The sequence below is a fragment of the Schistocerca gregaria genome, chromosome 5 (assembly GCF_023897955.1).
Source record: "Schistocerca gregaria isolate iqSchGreg1 chromosome 5, iqSchGreg1.2, whole genome shotgun sequence".
NCBI lineage: Eukaryota > Metazoa > Arthropoda > Insecta > Orthoptera > Acrididae > Schistocerca > Schistocerca gregaria.
Genome location: NC_064924.1, coordinates 209150845 through 209177763, shown reverse-complemented (window position 1 = coordinate 209177763; position 26919 = coordinate 209150845). Strand labels below are relative to the sequence as shown.

The window sequence follows — 26919 nt, the reverse complement described above, 5'->3', positions numbered from 1 at the left end:
CTTACATTTGTACTTTAGCATTGGAGTGCCACAGTTAAAATCTGTGGAATCACAAGTTTTGGCACATGGTCACAATGAAATTCTGTTCTTGACATGAAGCAGGTGATGTCATACAACATTGAAATAGACATTTTTGTATAAAGCCTGCCACTCTTGTGGAACCACACCTAGAAAAAGCAACAGAATTGGATGCTCACATTACATATAAAGCACTTATGGCTCTTTTCCAAACAATATCACTTATATTTTGTGCTAACCTCAAGGATGATCACCCAGAGCAGCAAAACGTTCTACAGCCAATGGGCAACACGACTCATCATAATCCAAAAACCAAGGGCCTGTATGACAATTTCAAATCAAAATGCAACTAAAATCACGGGTTGGGACATGAGAATTTTATCTTATATTCATTCACAATCAAGCACTCAATGAGCCAAACTTAATGAAGATGTGCAAGAACAGCAGCATCTGGATATGGACATCTGAACACAAATGAACATTTGAATTGATGCCAAGTATCTAATATTGCACTATCCTAATCTAAGTTTTCCCCTTTTGCATTGCCTCCTGATGCAAGTGACCATGGGATAGGATACCGTCTGTTTCAAGGCAAACGGGAGGAAGATGGAAAGCAATATAAGATAATAGTCTTCACCAGCTGCAGACTGATTAACAGCAAAAAGAATTCTAGCATCTCTGAAAAAGACACTCTATCAATTGTTTGGGATCCAAAAAAGTTTATTCATTATATTTGGGAACACAGTACCATAATCTTTACTTCCCGAGTGCAATGTTGATTCAATGTAACCTATCTTAGGACTTTTTTGTATGTTTTTGTGTATCAACTCAAAAATAAAGCAAGTGTAACATAAATGTTTATACATCTAAAAACAAAGATGATGTGACTTACCAAACAAAAGTGCTGGCAGGTCGATAGACACACAAACATACACCAAAAATTCGAGCATTTGCAACCAACGGTTGCTTCTTCGGGTAAGAGGGAAGGAGAGGGAAAGACGAAAGGACATGGGTTTTAAGGGAGAGGGTAAGGAGTCATTCCAATCCCGGGAGTAGAAAGACTTACCTTAGGGGGAAAAAAGGACAGGTGTATGCACACGCACACGCACCCATCCACACATACACAGACACAAGCAGACATTTGTAAAGGCAAAATATTATTATATTCATATCATAAATGTTTATACCCTATGTTTAATGCAATTTCTGTGTAATGTGTGTGCAAAAGAGCATGCGTTGATCCAACAGAAGAAACAATATATCAATATATGAACAAATTTTATTAAGAAGGAAGTCACAAATGAAAACAAAGCTGCCATGTTGGAGTGTTAAGATTGATGGAAGGAGTATGTCATTTTACTAGTGGAAAAGAGTGACAATTTTGAAGAAAGCAGGCATTTTTCTTTATGGTAGTAGTTGGAAGGTGTAATACAGAGAAGAGAAGTATAGTGCTGAGACAGTGCAAGCAGTTAAGAGTGTGCAGAGAATTAAGGAGTTGCCAGCAGATTTTTACAGCAAAATTATTGGAATGTATTACTAGCTTCTGAAAATAAACAGCAATTTTTGACATTTTCGATGAAGGAGAGAAGACCAAGGTAGAAAATTTGAGAGAGAAGATACAATACTCAAGTATTAGCAAGAGAAGACAATCAGCAGGTCAGGATTTATAAGAATACGAAATAGATCATGGGCAATTTTCATCACAAGAACACTAATGTGTGTTGTATCAGCAGACTGCTTACAAAGAAGATAAGATACAACTTCACTTACTAGGAAGAGTGAGATTGTAAACTAAAACAGAAGTATGGAGTCATACAGAAAGTTTCATGTTTGAAAAGGACTGTGTTAAAAGAATTTACTTGAGTTCTGAAGCATGACGATATGCTAATCAAATATATCAATATGTGAGCATTCATTGTTGGTTTACAAACTGTGTACATATGTCAGTCCAGCAGATCCAATTCCAGTATCCTTTCTGAAGAGCTTTAATTGATTTTAACAATCAAGAAGGTGCTATGAAGCAGCAGTTGAAGTTATTTGCATTTCATAATTAATCTGATCACTTAAGTTGTGTATCACCATCCTTGCATCTTCCTGCCGTATCAGAAACAGCTGCTGGTCCAAGAGGGCCACAGATTAGCAGCAGCTTCAGCCACAGGTGAGATGAGAGAAATCACAGTGATACACCTCTGGTAGCAACAATTGTTTTTGATGCATTAGTCACCCACTATATTATACGGCAGACTTCATACAACAACAGATCATAGGAAAGAATGGTGAAAAATCAGCCATTTATTTAAAATCAATAATAATAATAATAATAATAATAATAATAATAATAATAGTAGTAGTAGTAGTAGTAGTAGTAGTAGTAGTAGTAATCCAAATAAATTCTATTTCACACTCAAAACTTAGAATTTTCTTGCAGTCAAATGTTTTGCCCCCACTATTTAACTTGAGAAGCGAACTGTTACTTCACAGTGAAGTGTTAAATGGGAGGCCCCCCCCCCCCCCCCCCCCGTCCTCAATCTTCAATAGCTTCGTGATTTAAATTGAGTCCCTGTGAGGTGACAGTTTTTTTTAAGGGGGTGCTGTACATCAGTCTGTATCACAGGGGTGGGCTCTTGATGGCAGATGCTGTATGTAGAGGTGTCAGACAACTGGTGTAGACCTTCACTTACAAACTCCATACCAGCTGTCTGAAACCTTCATGTACACCATCTGCCATAAGGAGCCCATCCCTGTGACACAAAGTGACCTACAGCCCCTCCTTAAAACCTAGGGCCCCTCAGAAGGACTAACACCTCATTCCACAGAATTTCTTACCCCACTGAAACTTCACTCACCCACTTTTTACCATCTTCATAAGAAACGAAACCCAATAGTCCTGGCCACTTTGTAGTTGCAAGATGCAAAGCACTCACTGTACATAGATATCTGCCTTAGTTGACAAACACTCTCCTCCCATATTTAAGATACCAACTATGTCTTAGAACATGTGAAACCTATGCCCACCCCCACACCTACCACACACCTTGCTTGTCATCTTTACAGCAACCTCCCCATATACCAACATTCCTCATGTACACAGTCTGCCTACTGCTGAATGTTACCTCAAGCAGTGCCCATCTGATTCCAAACCTATAATGTCTTTTGTGCTCACCTTAATCAACTTTATACTTAGGAGTAACTACTTTATCTTTGAGGGGCAGACACACAAACAGATCAGGTGCATAGCTGTGTGAACAAGGATGGCTTCTTCCAGTGCCAAACATTTCATGAGTTGTTTAAAGGGGGCTGCCCTGGAATCCAAAGCCTTCAGCTGCTGGTTTGGCTTAGATAGCCTGATAACATTTTTGCCATATGGACTCCTGCTGAGACTGACATGTTAAATTTTTGGAGTGTCTAAATACATTTTCCTAATTAAATTTCAAATAGTCCTATCCTGAATTCCATACCACTTTACTTACTGTTGACCTTATACTCACTGAGGGTCATCTACACACCACTTCACACTAAACCTGCTAACAAACAACAATAAGTACATTTTGACAGTTTCCACCCTTTCCCTCCCATACAGCCCTGGCATTTGTGACAAATGCATTTTTTTCAGATGCTGACTCTTTACAGCGATACACCACCATTCTCACCTTAGCCTTTACTGGATGTAGTTACCCCAACATACTAGATCAAAAGCAGATTTCCTGGGTCTTCACATTCAATCCTGGTACTGCTGACCCACTTCAAAAAATAAACTTTAGGAGGTCACCTCTTGTCACTCAGTACTACTCTGGTTTTGAATGTGTTAGTTAGCTACGTCAACAAGGCTATGACTTCCTAAAATAAGCCCTGGAATGAAGTACATTCTGTCTGACATTCTCCCCACCACACCTAGAATATCTTTTTGTTGCTCCTACAATCTGTGCAATATACTGGTCAGACTCTACACTGCACCTGCATCTACTTCCCTACCCTATGGCTTCTACCCTTTTAACTCTCCCTGCTGTAACACTTGATTGTGCACAATCATAGCACTGCCTCCACCAGCCTGTAACTGGCAAAATATATCCTATCAGAGCGAGAGCCACCTGTGAAACAACAGGTCATGTTCCAGCTGTTGCATAAACACTGTTCGACCTTCTACACTGGTATGATTACCACCAAGTTACCAGATAGGATGAATGGGCCCATGCAGAGGGTGTATACTGGCAACAAACAATATACTGCTTCAGAGCTCTACAACATGACAGTCATGACTTAGGTGCCTGTTACACCACACATACCATCTGGATTCTTCCCCCCAGACACTAGTTTCTCAAAACTTGCACATGGGAACTGGTGCTACAACATGTCTTTGGCTCTCACCACCCACCTGTCCTTAATTTATGTTAATTTGCATTTCTTCTCGGAAACTGGTCATTTCTTCAGACCCTTTTAGTTTTCTGTATCTTTCAGTTTCTGACCTGTGCCCCCACCACTACCCAGCATAATGAACTTAGTTTTCCACTTTTATTAATTCATGCACTATGTTTCCTTGAAGTGTAGCTGCCAGGACAAGCTCGTGGCCTTGCTGGGCAGTGATGGAGCCATGTATCAAGCCATGACTATGTCTGAAAGTGGACACCAGACAGTGACGTCCATCTTAATAGGTGCAACTAGTGCTTCTTCTACCAATGGAGGCTGTGGTAGATGAATGATGAATGATGAGGGTGTTTATGCAAAAGTTCTGCCACCTATGATTATGGATTGGCATCACCCAGTAAATGGATAAAGAGAAAAGCAGAGTAGAATCAATAGGCACTGAAATCAGCTGTTTTTCCATCTATGTTGTAAACACGTGCCTAATCATTTGACCATGGCATTAGAGGCACAATGAAACAGAGTTGTTGTAATATACTTGAATTCATTCCAGATGCAAAATGATTGAAAACCAGCAAATCCAACCCGATGTTCATTATTGGTGAGAAGGATCCATGGGGCTCCTCCCACAGGAAAATGGTGGCCAGGGTCTTAGTGGTATCCTCCATTGTGATCTGTTGCATTTTTATGATGTATGGGAAAAGAGAAGCACATCTAAAATGGAATGGACCTGCTGTATTCACAAGCACCAATCCCATAGCTGGGTAGCAACCGGCCACAGCTGGTAGATTTGTAGTGGTACTGGTTGCTGCATCTGACAAGCTTGTCATTGTTGAGCCACAAATGCACTATCATTGCCGACCTGTCCTTATCAACCTGTGGCCAGTACACTTGTTGTTAGGCCAAATTCTTCATTCTGAAAATCCCCCTATGGGATTGATGCAGGAGTCCAGAATCTCCAGACTACTGATTGAATAACAAGCTACCTTTGAAAAGGCAATAAGCGTGGCATCATTAAAAGAAATAAAGTTCTGTGGAGGCTTCTGAAGGAAGACCTTGAGGCCAGCCAGTTTGTTTGAATTGGCAAACCTATCTCAAGAGTGAATCCTTAGATATGGTTGCTGTAATATTCCTGGAAACGATGGAGAAACTCTTTCATTCTTCCAGTTACTGAGCAAGGTGGTGCAGTGGTTAGCACAGTGGACTTGCATTCAGAAGGACAACAGTTCAATCCCGTGTCTGGCCATCCTGATTTAGATTTTCCATGATTTCCCTAAATCTCTTCAGGCAAATGCCAGGATGGTTCGTTTGAAAAGGTCTTGGCTGACTTCCTTTCCCATCCTTCCCTAATCTGATGAGACTGATGACACCCCCCCCCCCCCCTTTCCCGAAACAACCCAACCGACTATTCCAGTTGTGAGTCAGTGTAAAAGCAGCCTTGTGTTTATCAAATTCCTCTTAGGAATCTGTAGGGCACTATGACAGGGCATCTGCATTCATGTACTGGGCCATTGTACAATAATAAATGGAATATTGCTAATATGATTAAAAAAAAGAGCCCAGCATTGTAACCTCTGAGATGCTCATTGAGGCAATGTTGACTTAGAGCTGAACATGGACAATGGCTTATGATCTGTGACCACATGGAATTTGTTGCCTTAAAGAGAAAAGCAGAACTTATACAAAAGGTAGTTGTCAATGTCTCCTTCTCTATCTGGGAATAATTTTCTTGTGCCATGGTGAGCATCTTTGAGGTGAACGCAGAAGGTCATTCCATGCGATACAGCAGCGTTGGTGCCACATTGTGATTATCTGTGGCCTACACTGGACCTAAGTCATGCTGATACAAAGAAAAGGAACAGTTTGCAGACATTGCTTCAACTTAAGAAATGCTTGGTACACTGGAAAGGAACACCATTTCTTCAGTCGATTCAACAGATGAGCAATGGTTGCAATTTGAGGGATAAACGAGTCATAATATGTAACCTTTCCTCATAAAAACCTGCAGGTTCTTTATGTTAGTCAGTGTAGGAATATATAAAATGGTGGCCAAATACTCTGACATTAATTTAAGACTGTCCCAGCTAAAGATACATCTTATATACTTAATGGAAAGGTGCAAGGAGGAGCATTTTGACAAACTACATTTTACACAGCTCGCAAAAGCACAGGAAATACTCACTGAAGATTGACCATCAGCTCCTCTTGAGGCCATCCTGTGTGATACCACTTCATCATCTAGGTAACTGATGCGTTGTTAAGTACTGACAATAGTTTTTTCTAAAAATTTCTTAATGATTGCTGGTGCATTAGCAGTACCAAAAGCTGACACTGATAGATACCATTATAGGTATTTAATACCAGAATGGCTTTGGAAACCTTGTCCACATGAATTTGAAAATAAACTTCCAAAAGATCAAACTTAGAGAAGTTAGTGACCCATTTCCAATTTTGAATATAATTCATTGAGCTGCAGAACAAGGTTTAAATCCATACTCAACCAAGTGTTTACCTTCTTTTTGAAGTCCTCACAAAGACGTAACATGCCACTTAGCTTGTGAACAATGACTTAAGGTGATGCCAGTCTGTTACAAGGAATCAGGGACAGCACTTATAACTCTTACAAGCAATCCAGTTGTACTTGGACTTCATCCCACAAGGGTAAAAGGATTGGAAGGACTCTGAAAATTTCCGGTGCAATGTGGGCAAAAAAATTAGAAGCCATTCCTAAGCCTGGAGAAAACAACAAGCATATAGGAGACATGCAGATTCAACTTCTGCACATGGAACAGTATTCTGAATTGCTTAAAATGAGTTTTGGATAAAGAATTCAAATTTTGTATGCTCATCCAGGCCAAACATATTTTCAATTTAGGGTTCTGGTTACCTGTTTGTAAGTTAATTTCAGAACTACCTGGCCTGGTATTGGACTTTCATGATAAGTTTTAGAAGACTGCATAGCTGCATCTGATAATTTTAAAGGCAGAGATCTCAATTGGCATTATGTAGGGTGATTAATAATTGAGATCGAGACCACCACATTGAAAAGGAATAATATTATTACCATATGAACTGTTGCAGACAGCATAAAACAGTATGATGTAATCTTGAATGTGTGCTGTCATTCATTTTTACAGGCACAGTTGAGGGCTTTAATATACATCTGATCCATGATCCTAGTGAAAATGGTGTTGACAGGCATCATTATAATTGGGGAATCACACATATCATGTATAGAAAATAATCAAAACAACTTCACAGTTTACAAAAATTTTGTTGAGGCTGTATAGTAAAACTGTTATGATATTGTGTTTGATTTTTGTCCAGTCTTGTGGGAGCTTCTCCACTGCCATCTGGACTGATCGAAATTTTTGGAAATCCATCATCAGATTGCCAGTAGAGATGGCAGTTCTGGTATCTCAGTCTGTGGCAGTCATAGCCTAAGCTGCTTGAAAAATATCAAATGCCCTAGAAATACATAAAACTTTCAGTAAAAAAAGTATTTGACTGCCATATTGCATGAACATGCTGTTCATTATGCAGTACTAATCTAATGACCATGACACACATTAATGATTTTGCTTACAATAATCCACAAGAACACCTTCTACTCGGTCCTTCTTGGTCTGATATATTTGATTCCTATCAGATGTTGCCTTACGATGTTGATGAAACTCTAAATGAGAAGCTACCACATGCATTTTTGCCACAAAGTGTTCAATTAAAAGTGAGTGAATAGAGGTGAGGGGCAGCAGTAATTGGTCAGGTAAAGAAGCCAATTTTTGCACGTTATAATAGAGCTGTGGGTTTGTAGATAATAGAATGGCTTGCTGTAGCTCAGTGAACTTAACGTCACTTGTCTGGAAATAAAGTGCTAAACATTTTTGCAAAACTTCTTGGTCCTCTTGAGCTTCATCGAATGGAAGGAAAGCGAGTTAACCAGAAGTGATTGTAGATTGCTGGATCAGTGAGCTTCTGTATGAGATGTTACACTGCTCAAGCTGTTGTTTCCAGAGCTTAAAAAATTGTTCATCCCTCTTGGTTGGAAAACTCAGCAAAATGGCCTGACAAGACCTATTCCACCTTAGAGCAGGTTGCATTTAAAAAAAAAGTGCAAGAGAACATTGTTTGTGGGATTGATTGGGGAGCTCTCAGATATGAACCATGCCCTCAGTGCACTTGTAGGCCATTGGTCCGTTTACAGGAAATACTGCTGCAAGTGATCTCGCCATACATCGATGGTAGAAAGGCTAATCACAGTCCGGGAGAAAAACTATGTAGCACAGGGTTGTTGTCAATAGTACACTGGAGAGCTTGCTGTAAATGTTGGGTTGCTGCAGTAAGTGAGGCTATGGCTATCTGTGGCAGCCCATAAATCTGTTGTAGATATTTTGCCACTTGACCAGGTGCTGGTAGATATATCCTTTTGCACCATGCCTACTGACCTCACTAGCTGAATGCTTGATTGTAGTGATTGATCCATCAGTCCATCCAGCAACATTAAAGGGCCAGAGACTTTTGAATGGTTGCTGTCTTCCTTTTTTGAGTGAAAATTCGCCCCATCATGATTCTGTCCTATCACATTGTGCAGCACAAGATACTGGCACAGTTATTACATGTCACAAATCTCTAATCATCATTTTCATTAAAAAAAAAATTCAAAATGTATTTCCATATTCAGGTAGTTAGAAACATGTGAAACAAATGTGGCATAATTCACTTTGAAATGTTTAAGTTCATCAGAGGTTGAGGTAGGCAAATCATGAGAAATCCAAGTACAACCACAAGTGCAGTGGCAGCAGATAGAAGTGCAGTCTCAATATTAAACCAAAAACAGTCCAAACCTTTACAGACTTTATAATAAAAAGCACACTGAGATCACTGTAGAACACTGGCACTGGCAGCCACTGCTACTGAATATGGCAAGCTGCAGTTGGCCTTTTATCGACCCTGGTGGCTGCCACAGACCTTATGCCAGCTGTTTTACTGTGTTCCCATCAGACATCATACAGATGATTTATATTCTGTTTTGAAGCTCAGCATTTAATGGGGCTGCTAAAATAGTAGCTAAAGGTGGTCACAAAATTATATTCATACAGGTATTAACGGTAAAGACAAAATCACAAACTTTGGCCACCAAAGGATGAATGTGTGACCCTGCTGCACAATTTCACCATACATCTGGCAAGGATGTTAAACAGGGGCATGTCGATACCATGGCATGAAGTCACTGCGCATTTCATTCCATGTTCTCAGTTGGACAGTAACTATGCTTCACACACAGTTGCACGAACAATACATGCAGATGTCAGCATTTGAGAGAGGACTTGTAGTGGGATGAATTAAGCCAGTTGGAGTAATTGGCGATTCACTCAACATTTGAATAGGAGTTGTGGAATTATTTGATGATGTTAGTGGGAATGGGTAAACTTAGTGTCAAGAAGGAAGTGGTCGGCATAGGGAGACAACAGAATGTGAGGACTGAGCATTTGTCAGAGAGGCATTCAGAGCTCCGGAATTATCATTATCATCAATATCATCAGTCCAATATGCAACTGGTGCTTCAATGTCTGCAGTGGTAGATCACCCATAGATTGTTAACTGGGAAGAGTGAAATGAGATACCAGGATGACAATTGATTTGTTTAATTAACTTCTTTATTACCCCACCCTTGGTCGTAGTACACCAGGAAATGTCCAGTTGCCTCTCATGTGAAACAACAGACGTCGGGCATTGCTGACAGTGCAAAGAACAGGGCCGAGCATGGCATCACTTTAATGCTGCTAACAGTTGACAAAGCTGTGGAGGCAGCCATGAGCTCCCTCGAGAGAGCGGGCAGCTATCTGCTCCAGCAGTGGCTGCTCTCATGGGCAGGGCAGACTGCACCATCCTGTGGTCGGATAGCAGACACCATACTGCATTCTGGGATGTTGCTCTGGGTGTCACAGGCTCATGGTGTAGGCTGTGATACTGAGACGAAAATAGTTTAGTACATGGTTGGCTGAGTACTTACATGCTCCAGTCTGTGTTCTTTTAGGGCTTGAGGCACATACTCTAAACATCTCTGTGATGGCAGGTGAGGAAAGCTTCCATCCTTCTGTTAGTATATTGCAGCATTTGCTGTTGCTATACTGTGTGCAGCTGACTCTGTTTCAAAATGCCTTTCGATCATGTTTTGCTTCACAATGCATAACACACTTGGCTGCCTGTGGCTGGCTCTGTTGCAACTCGTTTCCAATCTGTCATACTTTTTGATCTAATACAGTCGGTATGCTACAACAAGGTCCATTAAGAGGCAGCTCACAGAAAGGGGGCTAAGATCACAGCACTCGTTGCACTGACTACCATTGATCTCCATACACCAACAAGGCTGTTTGCAGTCATGTTGGGCAAATTTGGCACTGAATCTCATTGACTGGAGTAGAATTATCTACAGTGAAGATTCCCACTTACAATTGCACCCTGATCACCATTGAAAGTATGTCTGGTGATTCTCCAGTCAGCTGCGAGATACCAACTTGACTGTCGACCACCATATGGGCCTGACATCCAGGAGTGATGGTCAGGGATGCCATTTCATTTCATAGCAAGACCCCTTTGGTTGTTATTCCTGACACCCTTACATGGAATATATTCTACACACTATTTTATTGTTCTTCATGATAAGGCATTCTGGGCAAGATAATGTCCACCTGCATGTAGCGAGAGTTTCTATTGCTTGTTTTTGTACTGGCCAAACCCTACCTTCATCAGCGAGGCCAACAGATTTTCCCCAACTGAGAATGTTTGGAGCGTTATGGGCAGGGCCCTCCAACCAGTTTGGGATTTTGGTAATCGTAGGAGGCACCAGTGGGACAGAATTTGGCATGATGTTCCACAGGATATCCAACAACTCTGTCAATCATTGCCAAGCCAAATAACTGCTTGCATATGGGCCAGAGGTGGACCAACATGTTACTGATGTCTGACGTGCTCAGTCCCCCCTCCCCCTTGGAGGTTATTTCAGTAAGGTTGATTATGTAAGTTGAAACAAGTATACAGTACTCCTGTAGTGGCCAGTGAGAGAAAATTCATAATGTGAGTTTGTTGCAATATAATTTTTTTCCATTCCTGCTCTTTACTCATCACACATGTATTCTCATGTCCAACTGTAGTGCTGCAAAATTGTATTCCACATATCAGTCAGCATATTTTTATAACTTAAAATCCAAGTTTTGGAATTAACTAGATTGAAGATTACATTCCCACTAAAACAAGGTGCTGAGCTTGAAGATCTCCTAGGGTTTGCTGCCAAATCCTAAAATCAAAGTGGTCCAATATTTCAGCGATCCAACTGTATGCCATCTTCAGGAGAATGCTGCTGCTGCTGCTGCTACTGCTACTGCTACTGCTGAGTCCTGCTGAAAACTGATTCCAAAGTTGCAAGTCATTGTCTTATATAGGCCTCCCTACTGAACACCATGTACATATCACAGTTGCCGCCCTTAGTATAACACCAGTGGCAACGATACATCACACTCAGAGACTATTTTCAAATATTCAGGCTGGCTGCACTGAACAACGTTCTATTTTGATGGAGGACAGTATCGGGTTCCACATCGTAAGGGGAAAAACTGTTGTCTCTTTTAATCAACTTGTCTGTCAACCTAATTTCAGTTGCCTATTTATAAACACTGTTCCAAACTCAGTTTAATCAAATTTCATTGCATGCCCTTCATTTAAGCAATGTTCTGCAACCAGTGCGTAAAAATACTCTTTGAGTGATACATATCGTTGCTGCTGGTGTTCTGCTAAGGGCAGTGCCATCAGTTCAGTCTTGGACAGCAGCAATTGTGATGGACAGCACATGAGCATGCATGGTACAGAGGACTATATAGGACAATAATTTGTAGCCTTGGCATCAGCTTTCAGCGGGGCTCGGCAGAAGCAGCGTGCTGCTGAAGATGGTGGACAATTGGATCACAAATATTGAATAGTGTTGACTTTAGGATCTGACAGCAAACGCAATGGGACTTTAAAGACTTGTTATGTAAGGAAAGGCCACAGTCACAAGCTGCTGAGCTATCCATAGGAGGAAATGTTTATATATTACGTTGTACCACCTCAAATTATGCAGAAGTCATCTTACTTCATGATGTAAAGCTAAATATTGTAATCTCATTACATTTTGTCTTTTCCCAGGTATGAAGCCAATAATGTACTCTGTACAAGAAGCTGTTGCTGGGCGTTCTGGGTGGGTGCGTGTTGGCACAGACATTTGCTACTACAGAAACAGCTACCAGAATCCTGCTGGAAAATACAGGACTTATCTGACAACAACTTTTTCTCTCAAGTTTCCACATGCAAATGATATCTGCTATATTGCATATCATTTTCCTTTCACGTATTCTCGGTTACTGGTTAGTGATACTTATGTTCTGCAGAATTTGTCTATAAATTACATATGTGACTCATTGTGTCTAATTTTTCAGCTTGCCTTCCTTTATACTTTATTAGAATCTTTATTTATTACAGAAACAATTGTATTAAAAAGAACCAAGGATTGCCATCCAGGAACCTCTTTATAAGTGGACCTTAGAAATCTTATTAAGAGACAAGTGGATGAATGTCGCCGCCATTTTTGTGTGAGGTTTAGAAAAAAATTACTACCATAATATTGGCTTACAACAGCTGAAAGGAGAGAGGAGGGGGTGGGTGGTGTCAAAACTGGATAAGAAATCAGTAGATTTCAAATAACAGGAGCACTTAGCATTTTGATTCGAGAAACTTGCAAAGCTGTCAGAAAAATTTAGCTGACATTTAACGTTCAAGATTGGGCAAAGTTAATGCTTTATTTTTTGGAGGAGAGATGACAGCTTATAATTGAATGAATGTCGCACTATACTAAAAAAGAAAGAAAAGAAGATCCAAAATTCATTGAACCTTCTCACCAAACATTCATTTTTTAAAGTCCTTCTCCACTCATTGCTCTATGTCCTTACTTAAGTGTCAGTTCATCACAATATTCAGCTTAAACAATTTATTTGTTGTTACACAAACACTTTAATTAATAAAACAATCAAAGGTTTGGTTCTGGGAAAATAGGAAAATAAAGATTATAAATAAAAAACATGAAGTATTAAGTTACTTAGCCTATTTTGTGTGGTGCAAGTAAATATTCTAAGGCTTCTCAACAGGCAATTCATTCCCAGTTGTCATCCATTTTAAAGATCCCCTGGGGTAATTCATAACAATAGCTGTCTCACCAACATAAGTGAAGAGTAGTAAGACATGAGCAGGTATAAGCTGTGCATCACCAATCAGGTGACAGTAACTTTCAGGGAGTATATCTTACCAGAGACAAAGTTGTAGTAGGTATTGGGATGAGGATCTATAGAATGAGTATTACAGCAGTCCCATAACTTAGATATGAGCTGAATAATTACTGTTAAGGGAAAGGCAGAATGATTCCCCCTGGTACATACAGTTGGAGGCAAATGCCATATCTGTTAACATTGAGGTAATTGATGGAAATAAGTGACAGTTTAAAAAGTTCTAATTTTTACTTTGGTATAATTTTTGCAACTCACATGCAATGGCTGCTATCACTGACCAAATGTTGTTTTGGTTTTTACATATCACTTTCAAGTTAAATCACTGCGTTTGAACCAGATTTTTCCTTGAGGCTTCCGTCATTCCAGATGTCCCATGCCGTCATGTCATTTGCCATGTTTCCACATTTTTCTCTAATAACAAATTTAAAAGTGCATCTCATATTGTTATCTGATGAACACTTTTTACATAAGTAGAGATGTGTAATATCTCCAAAGAAAAAATTCATTGTATTATATCAGGACTTAATTATGACCAATTGACATTCTAGGGACTCCCAATAACAGGAATACGAACAATTCAGCTATGAATATGATATTAGCATGAAATATAATGGTACCTTATTCTGTAGGAAAGCACACACTATCCTTATCATCCGGTGCTGTAACAGTGTTCATAGAATTATTGCATGTTTGTCCACATTCATTGTAACAAAGAGAATCTAAAGACTCAAAAATTCCATCTCAAGTATCACACCACAGTCATAGAAATGAAATGAAAATTTCAAACAACGGGAACACCAGGTTAAAATATTAACAATCTTAGGAAAAGGATAGACTGCTTCATTGTGACTGTCTGCAGCTCACCGGATCATCTTTACAGTGAGTAGCAATCTATCCTTTTCCTAATAGTGTAGCAATAGAAATTTCTCAGTTTCAAACTGTGGATTTATTGCACAAAAGATCCCAATAATGACAAATTATTGGGTAACACTCATTTCACAAGACTTTCTGCAAACTTGTTATTATTTTGATGTCACACACAGTATCAATAATTGCAGGAATTGCAGTCAACTTTGTGACAAGGAAAGAATATGAATGTCATTTTACTTGTAGACATTTAAGCTGTCCTCCCAGGTTTCTTCTTCCTTGTCATAAATATCTGCTGTTTATTTCAGAACTTGTAGCAATTTCCAAGTGTGTGGTCAGGCAGGAACCTGAGAGGACTGCTTAAATGTCTACGAGTAAAACGAACAGCAGTAACATTCATATTCATTCCTGCTTATATTCTTTGCTGCTTGTTTTACTCACAGAAATTTTGGGTGTCCTCTAGGTTCTTGCCATACTACACACTCAAAAATCACCAAATATTTATGTCATCCTTTGTTCTCTAATCAGACAGAAATGTAAATAACATCTAATACTGCAGAACATGCCTCCTAGATTCGTAAGAAGGCCAGGAATGTGTTAATAATGTTAAGATGAAAGAAAAAATATTTGCATGTAGCAGGATGCGAACCTACTCTTTAAACAAGATAAACAATGACATTTTCCATTAGGCTAGCACTTATTCATGTGATATTAAACTCCTGTCAAGGTTGTTAAAATATTTCTTGGAGGCTCGCATCATTGATGCATTATTATCTGACATTTAATGGCGATTGTGACATTTTCGTGATAAATTTTCAGTGTGCTGTTTCAATGTAAGATATAATACAAACGTGTCTCGTGCTTAGTTTGTAAATAATTGATGATAATAACTTGCTCCAGCAAGAGCATTAACCATTGATAAATCATTAAGTGATATTTAATTATAATAATAATAATAATTATAACAATAATTATAATAAATCAAACCAAGAATGAAGTGTTCTTATCAAACTCTGATACACGTGCATGAAGTTTTGTGTGAGGCCTGTGTCAAACTGTAATGAAAGTCTGTAGCTGTTCCTGCAGTTGTTGATGTTGCACTTAATGTCAAAAATGGTGTCACATTTGCATAAAGTCTTTGAAATGAGTGCTACCTCAGATTATTGAGTCCACCGGCAAGAAACTTGGCTTCAGGTAAATACAGAATATGCTCAAGATATACTGGGTTGTTGTTCTTCTGTTCTTCCATTTCCAATATTTTCAATTTACCTTTTCTAGGGTAAATGATTGTGAAAGACAGGGCTACTGAATAACTAGACACAATTCCAGCAATTAATGGCAGCTTGGACAGCATAAGTGGTAACAATCATAATAAATTTGGTCTTTTCCCTTAAAAAAGGTTTCCATTAAAAGGTTCATAAAAAATGAAGGAAATAAGAAAAATTACCTTCTCATATAACTGTGTGAAATTGAAGAACCTAAGTATGTGCTGTGTATAACAAAACATATTTTAGAAATTTTAAAAAAAATGCAACAAATGCACCCAGAGGAGTATGAGTTAGTCTCATTCTATCATTCACATGTGGTGTTACTTAAATGAGATTATGCAAGTGAACCTGTAGGGATGTGGAGTGAACGAATAGACGAGGGTATTTCAGAAAGTAAAGATACACCGTACGCCAGAAGAACAGAAGATTTTTGGTGAGCAAGTTGGCAACACTGGTGTTAACCTTGAACCGTTAGCTTTCTCCTTGTGGTCGTTTGGCAGTTGAACGTAGCTTCTGGTTGGAGTAGGTCATGTTTAAAATGACTGCACCGAATCAGAATCCTTCCAAATGCGAAGTGCGCTCCGTCATAAGTTTTCTTCGTGCAAAAGGTCAGCGACCAGCAGATATTCACAAAGAAATTGTTTCTGTTTACGGGAACATTGTGAATTGACAAAATGTAACGAAATGGTGTCATCATGATGAACAAAGAACAGGTCGGCCATCTGTGATCTCTGATTCCCTTTTTCGAAGAACGGAGGAAGCAATTGGTGCGAAAAGACGTCTCACATTGAACGAATTGCATCAGATCATACCCGACGTGTCAGTGAAAACTCAGTATGACGTTGTGACAGTCAAGTTAGGGTACAGAAAATTGTGTGCACGCTGGGTTCCAAAACTGTTAACGGAAGAACACAAAAAGAAAAGAAGGGGCTTTACACCAGACTTCCTCACATGCTGTGCTGAAGTAGGTGATGAGTTCCTTGATCACACTGCGACAGGTGACGAGATGTGGGTTTATCACCATACACCTGAGTCCAAGCAACAGTCAGTGCAATGGTGCCGTTTGAATTCACCAAAAGCCAAGAAATGCAAAACGTCGATTTCAGCAAACAAAATCATGGCTTCTGTTTTTTGGGACAGACAAGGCAGTCTTCTGTTAGAATTTATGCCTCCTGGAATGACAATTAATGCTGCTGCATATTGCCAGACATTAAAACGTCTTCGAAGGGCAATTCAAAACAAACCCAGGGGAATGCTGACAAGTGAAGTTAGCATGCTTCATGACAACGCTCGGCCTCACACAGTGCTCGTAACCAAAGCACTACTCGAACAATTTATATGGGACATATTGGACCATCCGGCATACAGCCCGGACCTTGCGCCCACAGACTTCCATATCTTCCATTACCTAAAGTCACATCTTGGTGGAAAATCATTCTACGACGACGAAGAGATCAAAGATGAAGTTGAAATGGTGGTTCCGACAATAGGCGGCAACCTTCTATGACTGTGGGGTACAAAAGCTTGTGCACCGACTTAATAAATGTTTGGATAATGGGGATGTTTATGTCAAAAAATAACAAATAATCCAGTTAATAAGATGTAACTGACGTTTTCTAAATAAATGTTCTATTTAAGGACTGCGAGCCATTGTATCTTTACTTTTCGAAATGCCCTCGTAAATATTAATGGGCAGAAGCAACTACTGCTGGCTGCTTTCATAAAGTATACTAATAACAAATTATGACTAGCACTAATCTACTCACTTTGATAATTAGGAGGAAAACATCTACTTTGAACAATCACTGCGCCTTGTCTTACACTTCTCAACTCCCGTTCCAATTTATAACTTAAATTCATTAATGGAACTTTAGGCAGACCACTATCAGCTGTCTGTCTCTGTGCAAAGTAAAGATTAACCTCTACCTGATAAAAGTATAAGAATTCTCAAGAATTTACATCCGTAAGTCCAAATATTCTTATAAATTGGTGATGGAGTGGCTAATGAGGTATTCTTTACTATGTTTCCAAATATTTGGGATTTTCAGTTTTGTGCCTAATGTCTACTGGCAATCTGATACACACTTTTGCATCATAATATAAAACTGCATACAGAAACTGGAGAAGTACATATAGTCTATATGAAAATTATTTTTAAGGCAATGGAAACTCCATGTATGAATATCAAACATGTAGGAAAAGACAGTTGCTACCTACCATAAAGAAGACACATTAAAGTCACAGGCAGGTAGAATTACAAAGCACTTAGACAAAACTTTCAGCCGCAGACTTTATCAGTAACAGAGAAACACACACACATGCCATTCCTACACACAGGCAAGCACACCTGATGCACAAATAACTACCATCTCCGGCACCTCAGGCCCGAGTGGAGCATTCAGACACACACAAGCAAGCACACGGCAGCACCAACCTGGGGGCAGGGGGGGGGGGGAATAGTATAGGTATAGTGTGGAGTGAGAGAGAAACAGGTGGGGGTGTTAGAGGAATGCTGTCTGGCAGAATGTGCAGGCACTAGAATGCCAGCAGGCACAGCATCAGGGGGTAGTGGGGCAGGGGGTTGTGGGGGAGGGGAGGGGAGGGGAGGGGAGGGGGGGCAATGATGAAAGATGGGCAGGTGCATTGGCATAGGGTGGCTAACAAAGAGGCTGGGAGATGAGAATGAGGTGGAGACAATAGGACAGAGGGGGTGGAAACTGTTGGTTCGAGGGTATGAGAACATTGTATTACCATAGGTTGTGGCTGGAATAATTACAGGAGTGGAGAGTGTGAGGATAACTCTCACCTGCAAAATTCAGAAACACTGCTGGTGGAGGGGAGGATCCAGATGGCTCAGGTAGTGAAGCAGCCACTGAAATCAAGCATTTTATGCTCAGCAGTATGTTGTGCCACAGGGTGGTCGACTTTGCTCTTGACCACAGTTTGATGGTGGCTGTTTATCCTCTTGGACAGTTGATTGGTAGCCAGACCAATATAGAAAATGGTGTAATGATTGCAGCAGAGATGATAAATGACATGGCTATGTTCATAGGTGGCTCGGCCCCTACGGAGTAAGATAAACCTGTGACAGGACTGGAACTGTTAAGTGCTGAGTGGATGGATATGGGTAGGTCTTGCACCTGGGTCTTCCACAGAAGTATGATCCCTATGGCAATGGGTTGGGATTGGGAGTGGCATAGGGATGAACTAAGATTATGTAAGTCTGCAGGATTTTGTGGCTGTTGTCACTAAAGTTAAAGTCTTCTGGGTTGTTAGGCCGCATCATATTTCCTCTAAAATAATTGATGTTTTGGCCTGTCTGCTGTGATCTTCTTCAGGCTCTGCATTCGGGAGGACGACGATTCAATCCCGCGTCTGGCCATCCTGATTTAGGTTTTCCATGATTTCCCTAAATCGCTCCAGGTAAATGCCGGGATGGTTCCTTTGAAAGGGCCGGCCGGCTTCCTTCCCTAATCTGATGAGACCGATGGCCTCACTGTCTGATCTCCTCCCCCAAACAACCCAACCCCAACTCTTCAGGCTCTTCCGGTGTCCAATATTGCTAGAATACTGTTGGAGACTAGTGTCATGTTTTCTTATAAAGGGAAGTTTTCCCGCATTTGTGCTGGAGAAGTGGGAGTACTGGTTAAAATTCTTGTGGCTACCATTGGTGGGCCATCGTCATAAGCTAATATTCCTGCACTTATGCAGTAGAAGGGCATTATTGCTTAAACTCTTGTGGATACTATTGGTGGCCCATCAACATTGGATAGAAAGGTACTATTTTGCATTTACGCTTTAAAAGGTTTATTGTTTGAAATTCTTCCTACTGCTATTGTTTGGCCATCATCATTGGCTATACGCAAAACGGACAGAGCTGGAGAGGGAGAATGTTTACCCAAAATACTTTTGTCAACAGATATGACTTGCAGTGCATTGTTTGTCTCTTGCATGCCACTGCCGCATATTCACTTCCTTGATTGGGGGGGGGGGGGGGGGGGGGGGAGCCATTATGGGAATCCTATAGCCATCCTGTCTACTGAAATTGCATGCTTTCTTGAAAATTTCAACTGCTTCTCAGATCTTTCTTCTGTCAATGATTGTGTTCTTAGCCTGCACACATAGCCGGCCGGTGTGGGCGTGTGGTTCTAGGCGCTTCAGTCTGGAATCGTGTGCCTGCTATGGTTGCAGGTTCTAATCCTGCCTCGGGCATGGATGTGTGTGATGTCCTTAGGTTAGTTAAGTTTAAGTAGTTCTGAGTTCTAGGGGACTGATGACCACAGATGTTGAGTCCCATAGTGCTCAGAGCCATTTGAACCGGCACACATATCTTTTTAAAATTGATGTCAGAGCCACAGTTCTCGTGATGTTGCACTACAGCTGATTTTACACTTTGTTTTGGCTGTGTGTGCCATTTTTGTTTTGTAATGTGTTCTTTAGCAGTTCTTCCCATGTTGCCTACATACACTTTGCCACAGCCACGTGTCACTTGATAGATGCCTGCATTGTGGAGGCAATTGTAGTGCCCCCAGAATTTTACGAAAGTCTGGACACACTTGTGTTTCAGCCATTGCGAACACGCATTATTTTAAAGCAAGATGTAAGGATGAACATGGGATACTGCACCCATTTATTGTTTCTGAAGGCGAAACTGGAAGGGAGATAATTCGTCGGCGCTGGCAAGTGTTCAGCGTGACCTGCAAAGAATAAGCAAATATGGCCCGGAAGCTCTGTGGCCAGCTGCAAAAAGTAATGTAGCATTGTATTGTTAAAAAACAAATGGAGAGACTCAAAATAGTGACTGTTTATTAGATGTTGAACTGCTGTTGAGAGTACATGGACTGGACGTGGATAGTCAGCCACGATAAAAGCTTATGTATTAATTGTGTTAAAAATGTGTAATTTACTGATTCTGAATGCCTGGTAATGTGTGGGCTTACGTCATAAAGTTTAGTTGTTTTTTGTACAAAGTGGAAATAAATATGTTCTGGTACATTGAATGATATTCAAAGAGTAGTGTATTTTTTAAATAAGAAGAGAGAGAGAAAGTGATAGAGTGAAAATTTCCCCCTCCTAGCAGTGAAATCTTCAGAGAAGTGTCCGGTGCTAGCAGAAGACATTGGCGCTGCAAGAAAGCAGAACCAGCATTCAACAAGTAAGTCCACGAAAATGTTTAAGCTGTATAGAGAGAGCTTAACATTACACTGGGCCACCACACAATCAGGTGCATCCATTTTTCATCGAAAAAAATCTTTTATTTTATTTTGACTAACGAAAGACGTCTGGATGCCATTTTTCTTTAGAATTTTGCTTTTGTGGTCAGTGATCCCAAAAACAAACGGTAACCTAACAGAGTGAGAAGGTGGTTCCTCGTCATTCTTATTAGCATGATTAACTTTCCGCTTAAAATCCCTGTCGATTGAACAACTATCATAGGCATTTGCCTTAAATGTCCTCTTCAAAAACTTCAACCCCTATTCCAAGTTGTCGTCATCGCTGATAGGGAAGGCACATGAAGACAGTGTTGAGCACTGCTTACTTCTGAGCTGGGTGGTGGTATGAAGAGGCCTGTAAATACCTGTTTCTGTTAGTCGGCTTTCTATACACTCTGTTTCCTAGAGTGTTATCAGATCTTCTGTATTCCAACACATCTAGAAACAGGAAACCGTCCTCACTTTCAACCTCAAAGGTAAATTTGATTTAGGATTGAATTCCATTTAAGAAATTGCGGAACGCATGAAGTTCTTCTATGCTGTGGGGCCATATAACAGATGTTATGTTCATATAATGGAGCCAACAAGAAGGCTTCAAAGGAGCCCTACTTAATGCCTGTTGCTCAAAATGTGCCATAAAAATGTCAGCTGAGACTGGCGAAATGAGTGAGCCCATAGCAAGGCCCTCAGCCTGTTCACAGAATTCACCATTGTATTAGAGGCCTGTTTGCCCCACCACTCAGCCCAGAAGCAAGCAGTGCTCAATGCTCTGTCTTCATGTGCCTTACGCATCAGCAATGATGACAACTTGGAAGTGGAGTTGAAGTTTTTAAAGAGGACACTGAAGGCAAACGACTATGATAGTTGTTCAATCGACAGGGCATTTAGGCAGTATATTACTCACACTAATAAGAATGACGAGGTTGCCTTCATGCTCGTTTCTGGGGTCACTGACCATATAAGCAGAATTCTAAAGAAAGATGGTATCCAGACATCTTTCTTGGCGTGTGGCTGTGGCAAAATGTATATGGGCAAAACGGGAAGAACTGTTAAAGAATGCATTAAGAAGCACAAATAGCACATGCTGCTGAAATGAAGTGTAAAATCAGCAGTAGCAGAACATCAGTTTTAATAATGTATGTCTGCTGACCAAGGAAACAAACATTTATAGAAGAAAGGTCCAAGAAGTGATTTAAATTTCTAAGAACGCATGTCATTTCTATAGAGAGGATGGCTATAGGGTTCTGATATTGTGGCTCCCCTCCCCTCTCCCCTTCCCTCCCCCCCCCCCCCCCTCCCACCAAGGAAGTGAATATGTGGCTGTGGCATGTGAGCGACATAATCGGTGCGCTGTAAGTTACCTCAGTGGACAAAAAAATTTTGGGGGAAACATTCCCCATCTTCAGCACTGTCCCTTGTCACTTTAGCATATAGCTAGTGATGACATCCAACCAATAGCAGTAGGAGGAATTCGAAGCAATAACCCTTCTCCATCTTATGTGTGGAATAGTACCTTTATATCCAAAGATGATGGGCCACCAATAGTATCCACAAGAGTTTAGCCAATAATACCCCTTTTCTGCATAAGTACAGGAATATTATCCTATGGCTATGGCCCACCCATGGTAGCCACAAGAATTTTAACCAGTACTCCCACTTCTCCAGCACAACTGTGGGAAAACTCCCCTTTGTAATAGTGGTCTCTGACAGTGTCTAGCATTAGTGGACACAAGAAGATCCTGAAGAAGATTGCAGAAAAGGTGTTAAAATGTTGATGCGGCCTAACAACCCAGAAGATTGTAACTTTTGTGACAATGGCCACAAAAGCCTGCAGACTTACATAATCTTAGTTCATCACTATGCCACTCCCAGTCCCAACCCACAGTTCCAGTCCTGTCACAGGTTTATCCTAATGCGTAGGGGCGGAGACACCTGTGAAAGTAGCCAAGTTATTTTCCAGCTCTGCTGCAATCATTTCACCATTTTCTATAATGGTGTGACTATGAATCAGATGTCCACCAGGACAAATAGCCACTGCCAAACTGTGGTCAAGAGCAAAGTTGACCAACCTGTGGCACAACATGCTGCTGAGCATAAAATGCTTGATTTCAATGGCTGCTTCACTACCCGACCCAACTGGAACCTCCCCTCCACCACCAGCTTTTCTCAATTGTGCAGGTGAGAGTTATCCCTACAACACATTCTCCACTCCCATAATCATTCTGGCCTCAGCCTATGGTAATATAGTGTCCTCACACCCTCGACCCAGAAGGTTCAACCCCCCCCCCCTTGTTGTATAATCTCCCCATTCTCATTTCCCAGCCTCTTTGTTTGTCTCCCTCTGGCAACACACCTACCCGTCTTTCCCCCCTCCTCTCCTTTTTCATTCCTTTTTCCTCCACAACCCTGCCCCACTACCGCCCAATGCTGCGCTTATTGGCATTCTAGTCCCTGTACACTCCACCAGTATGTGTTCCTCCCCTCCCTCCTCCCATTCCTCTGTTCCCCCCCACCCATACACTACTACCCCTCCCTCTCCCTCCAGATTGCTGCTACCATTCCACGTGATAGTTGCATTTGCGCCTGAGCTGCCGGAGTTGGCAGTAATGTGTTCACGAGGTGTGCTTGCTTATGTATATGAATGGTGCGTGTTTCTCTTGATGAAGGCTGTTGCTGAAAGTTTTGTGTAAGTGTATTTTACTTGTGGCTGTCTATGACTTAATGTGTCTTGTTTACAGTAAGTAGCAATCTATCTTTCCCTACACTGTGGAAAGTTACTTATACTTTTAATATTGTGGTTGTGAATAACAGTTCATCCTTAACTCAGCCTTGTTATTGACCACAAATACCATTTGGGTGGGGAGGGGGGGGGGGGGAGTTATGTATTGGCACAAAGTGTGCCGATTTTGAAGTTCCTGAAGGCATTTGGTTATCAACTTTACACACTTAATGCCCACATGCACTCTTTTTCTTATGTTTGACAGAATAGTGCTCCCGTTCACAATCAAAGCAGGCTATGAAGTTATCACAGACCAACCGTACATTCTGAACTGGATGTGCTGCTACCTGTGTTATTGTTACAACACTACTCGAATGCCCTGTTGCCACCCAGTCAATAGTGTAGCCTGTGGTAGGGATGCTCATAGGGGTGATGGACTGCCTCCTTCTCCCCATTGTGTCAATTGCAATGGCGACCATGCAGCCTCCTCTTGAGATTTTCCCATGTATCTCATTGAGTGAGCCATCCAGTAAATATGGGTGAACGAAAAAGTACATTACCGTGTCGCTCGTAAGTTGTTGGCTACTCGGAAACTCTGTGTTCTACCATCCAGAATTTACAGTACTTTTGTTGCTTCAGCTCACTCCACAGAGGACGTGGCCATGCAGACATGTGTCCTCAAATTCAGAACCGCATTTGTAAGATTACCCATTATCACGGTAGAATCCCCGTCTCCTCCTCCAGCTGTGCTACAAGCCACCAAATTTTCGCCCGAGGAGGCAAAGTCATCTGCTACACTACCGGCTGACCAGATTGGATGGAAGGAATACTCCTGTGATGACTTCTTACATCCCTCCAGCCAACAAACATCTGACTCATCATCTACCACCTGCAAAGGTTCCAAGAAATCAGAGGCAAACAGTATTTTCCTTAACTGACTCGGAGATCCTCTTTAATGGTGTCGCCACATGATATCCTCACGCGGCCAACCTCCGCGTCACCAGTGCACACTGCCAGCCATTTTTCTGCCTTGGATTCTGCAGAGTGACAGAGGGAGAATGCTGATGCATCTGTAGATCTCATGGAGCAGGATCCTCCATCCTCTGGAGCTTTCCCAGAACCTGTCCCAGAGGTGCCCTCTTGACTGACCTCCTCAATCAACTTAATCTCATCTGCCTAACAGGGGAGCACCCACATTCCTTTCAGACTCCATGCACACCTATTCCCATTTGGACCTCTCCTTCTGCACTGCCCAGCTTACCCATCGTCTAGCATGGTCCATTCCCTCTGACAGGTAGTCAAGTGACAATTTACCATATGCTACCCATTTGCTGACTCCTACACCACCTATATGCGCATGTAAATGGCAGCTGTCTAAGGCTGACTGGAGGCTTTACTTCTAATTGGTGACCTTCCCCAGTTGTGATAACCGGGTAGACTACCTTACCAACATTATCCTTACCATCACAGAACATTCCAAGCCTCATATTTCATCTTTACCACACTGTGTCCTGGTTCGTTGGTGGACTGGGGCATGCTGTGATGCAGTTTGCATGCGGAGGCATGCTCTCCACATTTAAACTATCATCCTAAGATAGCAAACTGCAGTCATTAGAAACAGTTGCATGTGTGGTGTCACTGTGTTCTTTGGGATAGCGAAAAAGCATTCATTTACTAGTTCTTTTAACAGTTCCACTGTCGTCCATCATGGGGGCTGATGGCTCTCTGGGGCTAAGGTCCATTCCCCAATTTCTGGCCTGGCCGTAGCATATGATGATGTAATGTACTCTACTGCTATCTCCAACACCTTGGGCCATTATTTTGCAGAGATTTCGAGTTCCCCCACTATTGCTCTGTCTTCCTCCATCAGAAACGAGTGGATGAGACTCGGGGTGACACTCTGCTCTTCTCAGAATTGTTAGAATTAGAATGCCGCCTTTACTGTTATGGAGCTATTTTATAGACGATGTTCACATTCACATGCTGCAGAACCTTTTTCTTGCGAGCAAGCACTTTCTCTTTCATACGTACAATTGCATCTGAGCAGAGGGCGCATTTCCCAGACACTGGTGTGAAGCCACTGTTGTACTCATACCTAAGCCCAGTAAGGACAATCCTTTTAGCTACTGCCCCGTTTCTATCACCAGCAGTGTTTGCAAGGAGATGGAATGTATGATTCATGCCTGGCTGGTATGGTGGCTCGGTCTCACACTTTACTAATAACTGTACAATATGGATTTCGAGTGTGCCGTTCTGCAGTTGACCATCTTGTACCTTGTCAACGCAGGTCATGAATGGTTTTTGTGTAGAAATAATATATTGTGGCAATATTTTTTGATTTGGAGAATGCCTACGACACCCGCTGGAGGACTGGTATCCTTAGAACTCTCTACACGTGGGGGGCTTCCGAGGTTGCATGCCCCATTTCCTTCAAGAATTTTTTAAGAGACCTAGTTTTTAAGGTATGTGTGGTTTCTGCCCTGTCGGACACCTTTATCCAGGAAAATGGTGTGCATCAGGGTTCTATCCTGATCATCAAGCTCTTTGCTGTTGCCACTACTCCTGTTATAGCTTGTCTCCCACTGGGCATCTCTGGCTCCCTTCTTGTTGATGATTGTGCCATCTATTGCACTTCACCACGGTGAACATTGACAATGGCTTTCGCTTTTCCACTGACAAAACCATTTGTATGGATTTCTGGTGATGCAATTGATTTCTTCCATCATTGTTTTGCATCTTGGGCCTGCTACTCTTCTGTTCATTGAAACAACATATTTCCTGGGACTCATGCTTTATAGGAAACTTTCTTGGTCCTGCCACATGTATTACCTGGCCACCCCCTGTGTGTACGCAGAGGTACTTCCTGGGGAAAGGATCAGACCACCTTCCTCCTTTTGTACCAGTCCCTTGTCCATTCAAAACTAGGCTATGGGTGTTTCACTTACGCATCTGCATGTCCATCCATCCTACACCACCTCAATACAGTCCACCATTAGACATCCATTTGGACACTGGTGCCTTTTAGCCTAGCCCGATTGAGAGTCTGTATGCAAAAGCTGCCAAACTACTGCAGATTTTCTCCTCGGCAGATATGCATGCCATTTGTCGGTCATGCCTGGCCAACCGTCCTAAACCTTCTCCTTCGGTGATTCCTTTGATCG

The 26919-nt window shown here is 41.4% G+C and overlaps 1 protein-coding gene across 6 annotated transcripts in view; it reads left to right on the top strand.

The window, feature by feature from the left end:
• The window catches only part of LOC126272348 (cytosolic carboxypeptidase 1-like), a 499992-nt gene that overhangs the window by 190158 nt on the left and 282915 nt on the right, over nucleotides 1-26919 (top strand). For all 6 annotated transcript variants that reach the window (XM_049975148.1, XM_049975150.1, XM_049975152.1 and 3 more), the window contains exon 16: nucleotides 12559-12776. In XM_049975148.1, coding sequence (XP_049831105.1) covers nucleotides 12559-12776 — 218 coding nt within the window. The remainder of the gene's footprint in view (nucleotides 1-12558; nucleotides 12777-26919) is intronic.